The sequence below is a fragment of the Corvus kubaryi genome, unplaced genomic scaffold, assembly GCF_017639235.1.
Source record: "Corvus kubaryi isolate FWS band 111438036 unplaced genomic scaffold, C.kubaryi_AGA036_p1.0 137, whole genome shotgun sequence".
NCBI classification, from domain to species: Eukaryota; Metazoa; Chordata; class Aves; order Passeriformes; family Corvidae; genus Corvus; species Corvus kubaryi.
In genome coordinates, this window is record NW_024580671.1 from 14,646,454 (window position 1) to 14,658,734 (window position 12,281).

Genomic DNA, 12,281 nt, shown 5'->3' on the forward strand with positions numbered 1-12,281 from the left:
AAATGTTATTGCTAGTTTTTCTTGCATGAGATTTAGTTCAAAGTTAGGCAAAAGCTGTGTTTATATTTTGTATGTGTAGAACAAATAGCAAGGTCAGCCAGGGAGAGGACTCACAGCAGTTACCTAACATCTTACAACACAGTAATATATCAATGAATCATTTAATTAACTAATTATAGCAGGTAAGGAAAAGCCAGAAAGATCCACTCTATATATGTGTTCCACAAAATTAAAAGCTAATTCATAAGAAATAGCTTACAGAATTTGTTCTTGAAATCTCTGTATGCTGTAAATACCTTGCACAGTGAAATTACTTCTACTTAAAGGGAAATTCTCAATCTAAATAAAACAACACTTGCCTTTTTTTTCTTAAAGATAAGCAATAATTTATTTCTCTTTCATCTTCACAATTATCACATACTGCCCAGCTACAAGACCAATGCCACAACATAACACAGGAGAATTGCCCACCTACACTTTACTTGGACAAATACAATTACAATTTACAGATTAAATGTACTGTAAAATATGTAGTTGGAAAAATTCTTATTCTTATCTATATGATGGGATGTGGCATATGATTTATGAATAGATTCAATCTAAGATGTAAAACTTTAAAACTTGTTAAGCCAAGGATACAGTATAAAGCATTTTGGTTTGGTATTGTATTGTTACTAAAGTAGAAAAAGCAAAATTAGAGAAATAAATCCAGATCTTAAGTTACAGGATATGTGTTAGGTTAAGAAATTAATTGGCTTCTCCACTTTTTTTTGTTTTGCTTTTCTTTTCTATTTTTTTTCTACAAATGAAAACTATGAATATATTGCAGGATAAAGAAAGACTGCCAGATAAAGAAGTACTGTTATATGAAAAACAAATGAAAAATACCAGGTCATTTTGCTTACAAAAAGATCAAACTATAAACAGTCACAAAATATATAAAAATGCCGCATTGAACGAGGCAATTGTACTCTACCTAAACTGGTAGTATACTCTCTGATAGAAGTTGTGTTCATACAGTAGTAACTGATAAAAAGGCATTGTGCACTCTTGTGCCATCTGGGGATTTAGCACCATGTGTCATCAGTTCTTGTATTGTCATCCAGTTGTCCAAGATTTTCTTGTTTCTCTTTTTCATCATCTTTTTGTGACTCAGTTCAATAATGTTGATTTCCTTTTTGCCCTCACTGCCACTCTGTGGACTCTCCTTAAGACACTCCAGCCTGCTCCTCATCATGAACTCCCGCCGCCTCCTCTGCTCCTTAGCACGCACCAAATGCTGCTTCCGCTCTTCTTTGCTCCAGTAGCGACCCATCTTCATCTCACTCATGGTATCATCATCTGTCGTCATCCCACTGCGCTCCTCTTTAATTTTTAAGGCACGTTCCTTCAGGATTCTGTCTCGAACTGGTCTCTTTGTGATGTACCTCGTCCCATCGCTCCTTATTTTCACTTTCCATTCCATCTTGGGCTCCGCACACTTCTGTGAGTCTTTGCACATGCTCACCAGGCTGAGCTGGCTTTGGGCATACTCCACAGCAGACTTCTGCTGGATCAGTTGCATATAGCTTTGATAATGCTTTGCATGAGCAGGTATGTTCCCGTACCTGTAAGAAGAACTGTGATATGGAGACAAATAGGGAATGTGCTCACTGCCTTGCCTTTCCTGGTCTGTAAATTTGCTGCTTTCTGATGCCAGCCCTGCATTCTCAGCAGCACTGTTTTGCTCAGTGAGTTTGGATTTGGCTGAGGTTGTCTCCCTGTTGCTTTGTCCTGAGGATGACTGATTAGCCACAATCGTGCTCCTCAGGTTTTTCCTGTTGGTTATGCTGATCACCCTCTGGAGAGAGTTATCAGGGGATCGCTCCACAGTCAGCGGAGTGCTCCTGCAGCTTTCGGCAGTGTTGTAGGCACTGGAGCTGTCCTTGTCAGATTTCTCAGGGTGCTCCATGATGTCATCCAGTTTGCCTCTTTGTACATCTATGCTGGTGTTATAATTCCTGAAACTTTCATCATGTAAAGCCCAAATGTCTCCATACTGATCTCTCACCTTTTGGAGCCGGTGAGCCTGCATAATATTCTGGCATTCAAGTTCAATGTTCCTCAGTTCCTCATTGAGTAGCTGCAGCTCATGCTCGACTCCGTCTTGCTCTCTTCTGTTGCACTCTATCATGCTGCTTGAGTAATACAGATCATACTCCCCATGGTTTCGAATCTTGCACTTCAGTTCCAACAGCTGCCGAAACCTTTCACATTCCTCCTCTGGGTTTCCTATGAAATCAGATTCAATGTATTCCCCAGACACAAAGCTTTCATTGCACTGGAGCTCAATACTGCCTAATGTATCCTGGCTGTGGCCCAGATCCCGTTTGCTCTGCAAGGTAGCACTATTCTGCTCCTCAGTTGCATTTTCCTGCTCTGAGCTCTCATCATTACGGAGACTTTCATCTGTAGGTCCCACCCCACTGTCCTTCTCATGATTGTTGGACGATGAGGTTGCAGTGTCTGTAGTGCCATCTTCCTCTTCATGTTTCTTTGGCTAAAAAAATGAGTAAACCAAAATGATTATCAAATGCAGACCATATTATTAGAGAATATTTTCCAGCTCTGTTTTGCTTAAACAGCTGGGATCTGATTTAAGCTGAATTAAAACAGATCACTAAACAGCAGTCCTAGTGCTCACAGCTTTTAAGCATTTCTGAGAGTTATGCTGTGGTTTCCATACTGAGCAAAGTAAGTGAATTACAGTACTAGTGATATAGCTTCTAAAGTCCAGAACGAAATATTTTCCTCTCTAGCTAAGCTATCTCTTTGCAGTGCTTAAAGATAATGATCACCAGATGGTGAGCTGTTTTTGATTCTGGATTATGGCCAGAAACTGGTGGAGCTGAAATCTTCTCAAACTTGAGAGAAAGCTTCAGTACTGGTATCAACTCAAACAAACAAGCAAGCAGCCAATCAAGCAATGACTAGCACAACCTCACAGGGTGCAAAAAGACTGCTGTTTCTTTTTTTAAACAGTGAACTTTTGTTTGCTCCATTACACCCTCCATGGCCTTCCCCTACACTTCTTGTGTTCAGCAGCCTTTTTCTGAAAAAATGTTCATTTTGAATTCTAGGATTTTGCTCGGAAGGACCTCAATCCATTTCATCCCCGGAAACTCTTTCTGAAAACTCATTTATTTCCATTGTTAGAGTTTATGTTCCTTAAAAATAAAACCAGTCTTTAATATTAAGTGTAGAACAACACTGAATGCTTTGCCATGGGCATAATGTTAAGCTTTTTGGCTGTTGATTAGCACTCCACTCATTGTACCTCACCTATTTATATTCTCAGCCTATTTATATTCCATAGAATGTGAGATAATACCTCTCTAAAGAGACAGACACTTTTTTCAAACCAAATAAGCAAAGAATCATGCAGAGTGCAATTTATATGACCGAGTACCTAAGTGCACATAGTACCAACCAAACACCATGTCTCTTTTAGGAGGCATAATTGCATAATTATGTATAATGACTGTAATAATCAAGACAGAGAAAAGGTAGAGTGCACCCAGTGAAAGGAAACAAACTCAAAGAGGCCTCTGTCATAATTCCCTTCTTATCTACTTTGACAAACAGTAAAACAGGATGAAAATGTGTCTCCTATATCATCCCTTCTCCTCTCTTTGTGTGTGGCTCATGATCACATACCCTTCATCTGGTTTCATTTCTTCAACTGTTAAGAAAAAATAATAGCCTAGTGTCAGAAAAACAAAAATAACTTCCAGCCCCAATTCAGTGTAAGAGTGGAATAAAGCAAATATTGAAAGAAACACACCACCAGGAGAATTTAGTGTCTGTGACAAACTAGTTAAAAATTTCTGAGAAGATGTCTTAGAAGATTTAGGTTTAATTTAGTATCTTTCTAGTTCACCTCCTCCAGGTAAGTGCCACTACCTATGCTATTCTATTCCCTTCTCTCACCTTCTTTGGAGCTGCTGCAACTTGCCTTGACCTCCTCTGCCTCCAAACCTTTCAGCAGAGAAGTGACACCAACCTGGGTAGCTTAAACTTCACCCCAGCCACTGCAATGTGCAATCCATATTTCTCACTGCTCTGGAAAATATTTAACTACTGACAGGAGAGAGAACAGCTCCACCAGACAACAGGAGGGCAGTGCAGCAGAACAGTCAGGAATCTAGGTGCCTGTTCCAAATGCAGGGCTCCATTCACATGACCAAGCAAGGAGGATCAGGATCTGCTCTCTGAGTGATATAACACAATTTGCATCTCTGTGACTAAAACTCTGAAGGGGTGGCTTATCCATAATGTGTTAGCACAGTTACACAGCTTAGAGGAGCAGAGCTTCATGATGCTTCCTCTGATGTCTTCTGCATGGTACTACACCACCAAAGCACATATTTGAGCACTTCTGAAAAAAACCACTAAATGCGGCTATTTGTATAGGTGTTGGTAAGAGACATTACAGTTGAGGCCCATGCAATCAACACTTTCAGAACTGGTAGCTCTTGTTTTCCACACCACTTTTATCAATAATTTAAACTTTGCTTCTTCAACTTGATTTGTACTGACACAATATAATACACTGCCATCTACTCAACTTACACTACCTGGAATTAACATGCACACACCAAAGATGTAAACAAAGCAAAGCCCATCTTTTGAGTCAAGTAGAAACCAGATGAGTGGGATTGATCTGATGAAATGTAAGTGCCTATAGTACAGGCATCTGAATGTCAGATAGTCACTGCGGGTTCCCTCAGGAAAAAACAAGTGTCTATACAATCAAATTCTTCTCAAGCTAATGCAGACATCCATATCACAATAAATTTTTCCCCAGTTTGTGGATACTTACAGCTAAGTCAATTAGAAAATGGAAAGTAATACAGATATTTATTGTACTGCATGTTTGTGAGATATATTTTCTTAAAAAATCCATTGTGACTCAAGTAAGGTAGCCTCTGGCATTTCTGTCCTGGACATTTCATGCTTCCCAGAGCTCCTAAACATGTGCAGAATGAGAAGTCTTTTACAGCATGAGATAATTTTAATTTTATTTTGAAAGATAACAAGCCTGATTCCATGTTACTTCCCTTCTGAAAAACAAGAGAGAGTCCACAATTTTCAGTGTGTTGCTTTTTCTGGTGTTATCTATTATCTATTTCAAACAAAGTGTTTGTTTTCAAACATACATTGTCAATCTCTTCTACAATTATTTCTGTTTGAAATACCAAAGGGCTCCTTAGGCCTCATCTTTGCAGTGAGAACTCAGATAATGAGAAGGCAAACCCAGCAGTGCGTACAATCAAGCAATAAATGAACCTCAAAAGATTCTGCATTTCAGCTCCAGCAAGCATTCCTGCCTATAAAATGGCTAATCTTGCAGGAATTCAGGCACTGTTCTATTCTCATTTTACAATTTATGATGTATATGGGGACTCAAAACCCATATTGCTACTAAAGTCTGAATGCAGTAAGATTCAGTTGAAGGCACTGACAAACACAGCTGGGCTCTCTGGTCAGTCTCTGACAGTGAGAGGGAGACTGGTCACAGGAAGAGGAATCTCCACTGGCATGCTAACCATGAGGTACTCAAACCATGAGGGGAATTTGGAATTGTTTTCAGTGGTTCACTGAAAGGGAAAATGCTCTTCTGCAAACAAGGCTGGTCTCTTAAAACAAGCCTCCCTCAAATAAAAAGGATTTTCCCCCAGATATTTTCACTGTATTTCAGCTTTGAATGGACTAGAATAATTTTTTTATCCAATTCTTTCTTCTTCTTAATAGGTTCTGATATATAGCATCAAACCAATAAGAATTTCTGCATGGCAAATGTATGGTATTCTTCTGAAAATTATCTCTGCTGCACAATGAACCATGATGTTGTAAAGGAACACAATGAGTTATAAAGAATGGAGAATTACATCTTTCCTTGAGGCTTATTGGACTATTCCATACAGAGAAGATACAATTCTTGACTGAATTCTACAGAGTAGGTCAAAAATATACAGAAAAGACATGACTATCTACTTGATTCTTCTATTACAAACTGTACCAAATTTTTCTGTGACAACTCACATTAAATGTTAAAATGGCATTCGGTATAACGGACTTGTATTTGGAAGGATATTCTGACAGAGTGTATTCATTCCTGCAGCTCTCAAGATTCATGATGACAGATGATTATGAAGCCAGAGGACTATGTTTTTGTTCACAAAAATCAAGGCTGGTCTCCATGGCCAACCAGGGAGCTTGAAGATACTCAGATTTGCCACTGGCAGCTTCAATGAGAAGGTTTTCATAGCTCCAGTGGATAGTGTGAATCCCCTCAGGAAACTGCTAGGATTCCCAGCCTAACAAGGAGTAAAGAACCAGTTTTCTGACTTGATGAGTCACTACAGAGAGTCTAGAGAGACAGCAGCTGTCACAAATTACTGACGCCCCATTACACACCAAGCTGCATCTGGTTGATTCGATCACTCATCAGAAGGGCAAAGAAATGTCTGGCTGTCCTAGAATTACTTCAAGCAATGCAATGTCAGATACTGACAGATCATGAGTAACCACCATTTTTTTCAAGTGTAGTGTTCTTTTACAGTAATATAAAATCTTAATATGACAAAAAATACCAAAAAAAAGCTTGGCAAAAGACTCCAAAGGGGAAAAAACAATTTCAATGGGTTCTGAGAAACGACTTCACAGAATACCACTGTTTACTAATTGACACTATCCACAACCCAAATTCAGTGAAAAAGCCAAAGCTTGACAAGAGCTCTGCAGTGGAAGGTCACAACTGTAAAATGATTTCAAAGGTCCCACCATGTCACTTGAGGGCCTAGTAGGAGTTTGTAGATACAGCTGTTCAAGAATTTCTACCAGAACTTGGGGCTTGTGTGAAAATGTCACCATACAAATGAAACTGATTTGCAAAGAGCAAGTGCTTTGTCTGACAGAAAATCTTTTGCTATCCAAGATAAAATTTTGGTTGAAACAATAAACAAGATGCCATATATCAGCTGAAAGTAGCTAGCAGTGCAGCAAGTTAGCACATTTAACCTGGGGAAACTGTGGTTTGGCTCACTGCCTGGAAAGGAGAGCCACAAGTAAAAGGCTGGTATAAATCCTGTTGCAGGCTCCCTTCGCCTCTGACCCTAGAGTTATTCCACTTTGTGTAAATAATTAAATGCTTATAAGATCAAATATTTGTAATCTGATCTATCATATTTCAGATAATTGACTTAATTATTATGTCAGTGTCTCTGTCTCAATGAATATTTCATTTATGTACAGGGAAGAGCTTTACTATGAACTATCGCCTACTCAGTGACCCAGTGTCAAGGATTTGGGTCCCCTCAAGTGGAGGGGAGGTCAGGAGGAAACAGACTAAATGCACATTCAGGCCCCCAGTGTGGACCAAGCAGAGGGGCATTTGAAGTCAAAGAAGCTCCCTGGTTTCCAGAAAAGAGAAGGCTCTCCTAGTCTTTCTCCCTCTCTTCACTTCAAAGAAAAATGTCTCAGGCTCTGTTTCTGAGCAATTTAGAATGGGGAAAAAATTGTAAGTCACAAAGTTCTGTGGGTAGAAAAACAGCTTCTTCCTAGCTGCATAAATCCAGAAGCCAGGAGAAGTTGAATTTTATTTCTTTGACTTCAGAGGTGTGCATACTGACAGATCATCTGATCCAGGAGTGGGTACTTACACCTTCCACAACAAAGTACTACTGAGAAGACCCTTTGATGAAACTGTATGGCATCTTTGCCCCAGTCACATAGCCTACAGAACGTATGGGCAGGTAAAAGTCAGGAGAGTAGCAAGCTGAGACTATGCTAACAGCAGCTTATTTGTCTCCATTAACAAAACAAATGCTGAGCTGTGCACTGTCATGTAAGAGAAATACACTTGCATTACCAAAACACCTGTTGTTTATTTTAAACACTTCTTCTATCTTGTTTTGCAAGCTCTCTGGTGCAAGGCTGGCTCATACATTGCATGCATACAACAAGAGGGGTACCTATCTCAGCTCAGAGCTCTAGGTGCTACACCGATAATCACAGATTCACAGAATATTCTGAGTTGGAAAGCACCCAAAGGGATCATAAAGTCAAACTCTAAAGTTCAATCCCCCATACGGGGATTGAACCCATGACCTTGGTGTTATTAGTTTAAAATTACCAGTTTTAAAAAAACTGACATAAAGTATATCATCATAAATCCCAAACACTTCAGAATTAATGAAGGAAAGCAATATTATTCTGAGAGTTCAGAGAAAAGGAGAAATCTGCACGTATCACACCCTCTTAAATTGTTTGTTAACTTGCCATACCAGGGCTAAGCATCTATTGTTCTCCTTTTCCTTACATACAGTGTGCCAGAGATCACAGCATTTGGAGAGAGAACTCTATCAAAGCCTTTTGACCCCATTTTACAGCATACTGTTTCATTTTTTATGAATAAAAAAGAATACCCAGAAAAATTTCAAATGATATGTTTAGTAGTGGTCCTACCTGCTCCACCTCATTGGCTGTGTACTGCATTGCTTCATTATGCTTCTCTTCCAACATTTCCAAGTTTAACTCCTCTAAGAATTCATTCCTTTCATCATCCAGCCACCCCTCCTCTAGCTGCAAAGAATACATTATTATGTTATTTTATGTTAGCAAGGACACATGCTAAAATAAAGTAAACCCAAATGGCAATGTCTGACTAGCTCTTTTTATTCTAATGATTCTCTTAAGAAAGCCAGGCGGTAGGAGTTCACGTCTCAAAAAAAGGAAAAGAAAAAGGATAAAAAAATGGGATTCATGTCTCTTATCCCTTCGTAAAACAGTATGACTGATTTTCTCTCATGATGAAGGAGACTGCACAGCACAGACATTATTTCCTTTCAAAAGGCATGAAAGGCACAGCGCATAATCCTGAAGCTGTCATGTTCATTACTACTGAGAGACCCTGCACTGAAAGAATGGCAATACTACTAATAGGTCCAGAAGGCAACTGGGCTCTTTTCTCTAACAACCTCCATCCCAGAGATGTGCCCTGCTACCACCACCTCAATAGAAACCTTATGCTGCGCTTCTGTCACCATTTTCCCATTGATCTTCCAAGTAAACAAATAAACAGATGTGGTGACTTGAAGGGAGGCAATTTTTGTTCTCCCGGTGTGTCTGGAAGCAAGGCTTATCTGTTTGCATGTTTTTTTCTCCCCATGTGTAAAATAGTACATTGACATTTGGTGAACACGGTGTTGCAAAAGGACAGGAGGGGATGCTATGTTTTCTCTCAAGTAAATAGATCCTCTTCTTGCACCCATTTCACACCCTTCACATCTTTTGAAACTGATAAAACAGGAACCCTGGCCTAAAATGCTCTTCTTCCCATTTTGTTCATCGTGCTCATGTGTGCACATGGCACATGTCCTTTGTACCTGCAATCCCTTGCCAGATGGCACACTGCATCAAAAAGAAAACCACTGGTCAGTGGCACTCTTGGCTATAATGACAGGATTGTAGCAGAAGGAAACACTTATTGTTTTGTCATTGAAGGAACCACAGGGCGACAGGGATAAAACCATGCTAAAAGGGAAAAGCCTCAGCATAAGACAATTACAAGACTACCAAGAACTCATGTCCCAAGATGGCAAGAGCAGTGAAGCACAGGCCACCACCTACAGCGGAATTACCACTGCCTCAAAGCCAGGATGTGTCTGGTCACAGACGTCAGTCAGAAAAGCTACCTGAAACCAGTAGTAGTAGTAGAAGTAGTAGTACTTTGAACCAGTAGTTCAAAGCTACACAAGGAATGACTGATGCTGTGCAGTACTTCTAATGGAATACTGGCAGAACGTCACTGTTTCCTTCACAAACTCTGATGTGGTTTTGCCCATGTCAATGAATTCTTTTCTTTTATAAAGCACATAATAAGCCTTTCATCATTTTGCTTGGTAAAGCCAGCCACCTACAGTTTGGGATTAGGAAGAGACTTTTTTTCTTGAGGACATATAACTTTTTATGTTTGTCCTTAATGGGGCTTTCGAAACATTCTATGAAACATCTGATAGTTTTGTTTACTTGTGCTGTTTACTTTTTTCCCCCCAAGGAAAGCATGAGCACAGCCTTCCTCTACTGTAAAGGACACAGTTTAATTCACCTCACTTGAGGAGATTGCAGAGATTAACAAATTTGGAGGACGAAAGATGAATCTCACTTGGGCAAATCTGCTGATTTGATTGTGGCAGACCCAGTATATAACTAATGAGAATGCTTATGTTATGTTACAGCTTTTAGAAGAAAACTAAAAAATGGCTTAGCATACATGTGCGCTACCATACACTCTGTACACATTCACACATGGGAGTGCACGTGCCTGTGTGTGGTGTGCTCCCCTAGTGCTCTGTTTCAAAACTTCATTATTCACTGCTCAAATAAGTGGTCTGAGGGGTTTTATTCCCTGTTACTGAGTGAATGTGCTCAGCAATCATCCTTCAAGGTTGCAATACTGCCATTACCATTTTCTATCTAGAAATAATGCCTGCTTAATCCTGCTGTCTTTTACCAGAGTCAAAGCAACATAACTACCAGAAATCAGTTGACAGCCTGATCTCTGACATACTCTGGCTTTTTCATCTGTTTTGTATGAGTATGTTCTTAAAACACATAAACTAAGCAAAAAAATCCAACACCAAAGGCCCAAACCTAAACCAAACCACACTTTCATTATTTGCAAAGAGTATTCATATGGGAAGTTACAATGCTACATATAAGTAACTCCTTAACTCATACAGATTTTATCATAATGACTCCTTACTTCATGCTGATCAGTCTAAACAAATAGAGAGACTGAACTTTCTCTGGGCATGTATTTTGTAAGTGGATGAGTTTCTGTTCCTTAATGAGCAACAGAATCCTAATGAAAAACAGTCGGAATAATACTGAAAAATCTCTTTCAAAATTTCAGAAGTTGAGGACTACAGTTTTGCACTATAAAGTGAGGCACACCTATTTTTGCTGTACTTTGTCGCTGGTCTTATAAGAATTGTTTAGCTTCCTGAAAAACATAAAGGATATGAATGCTGAAATTGTGACTCTCATAACCACCGTATTTAAGTAGAGATTCCAAGTGGCACTGAATTAAACTTACGTGATTTAATTTATATAGAATATGCAGCTAGTGAGACTGAAAATATCAGATCAATAGCATGAGAGACAAATGGCAACTTAACCAACTCTAAATTGTTGGCAGATAGAGATAATATAGTGACCTTTTGCTTTGCAAAGGCCTACAAATAGAATATAAAGGGATGTAAAAACAGTAGTCTTCTACCACTATAACTCTTCTTTATCTGATAATCAATCTAACATCTGTCCCCTGCAACGATATTAAAAATTCTTGGCATGGCAAGATTATTGGCACTGGCATAATTTTATTTTCAAAACCATAAAAGTATTTCTAAAAACTTTTGAAAATGCACCTCCCAAGATGCAGGTGTGTTTTTGTGACCAGGGTGCTGTTAAAACAATTAGATTTCCATTTGCTGAATGACAATGTAGTGAAAGTCCTGTAATTGATAAATAGATGAATCATTTACATGTCTGCTTATAAGCACAAAGCATAAAAAGCCCCCTCACCAATGACAAGCTACAGCTTTGTGTAAGTTCATATAAATGATAAACTTCATGTAAAAGATAAAATTGATAAACATAAGTATGGGAAATTTATCCCCTGAACAAACCAGAATCATCTAATGAGTAATGCATAGTTTTCAAGTTCTACTTCATATTTTACTAATGTCATATTGGTGCTGCCAGCTTTATTTATATACCTGTTCACTCTGCTATAAAAGAAATTGTTTCATTTGGGGAAAACAAGCCCTAGTAATATCATGTTTTTTTCTTTGCTGGATAAAAGAGGGCAAAGCTCTGCAATTATCTGTTTTTTCCTTTTGTCAGTAACTTTGGCATTCCTATTTCTTGGCAGTTCATTACTTACAGTGACAGTGAATGCATGGTATAACCCAGGTTCTGGCTCAGTGCATCTATTTAGTCTAACCTGCATCTCTGGCCTTGCGACCAGCAACACAATTTTCTTGCATTCTTCGCTGGAGAGCAACGCCACTGCCTCTTCCCGATTCTGGACATCCTGGCCATTTATCTAGGAAACAAATGAAAGTGGCACATTAGTTTCTATTTCCACAAAGCAACACACAATAAAGGGCAGATATCAGCTCATTTGTGCTGAATGTATGGACAATGAAAATTGCGCAACGGGCTCATCTTTGGCC

The 12,281-nt window shown here is 39.1% G+C and overlaps 1 protein-coding gene across 6 annotated transcripts in view; it reads right to left on the reverse strand.

Moving 5' to 3' along the window:
* Positions 1–344: 344 nt before the first annotated feature.
* Positions 345–12,281, reverse strand: part of PDZRN4 (PDZ domain containing ring finger 4) — a 268,515-nt gene continuing 256,578 nt past the window's right edge. For 3 of the 6 annotated variants that reach the window (XM_042017972.1, XM_042017974.1, XM_042017973.1), the window contains exons 8-10: positions 11,990–12,151; positions 8,509–8,625; positions 347–2,539 (exon numbers count right to left, since the gene is read on the reverse strand). In XM_042017972.1, coding sequence (XP_041873906.1) covers positions 1,013–2,539; positions 8,509–8,625; positions 11,990–12,151 — 1,806 coding nt within the window. In that variant the 3' untranslated portion in view covers positions 347–1,012. Of the gene's footprint in view, positions 2,540–8,508; positions 8,626–11,989; positions 12,152–12,281 lie in introns of all 6 variants that reach the window. The other 3 variants (XM_042017977.1, XM_042017976.1, XM_042017975.1) reach the window with 3 other exon arrangements.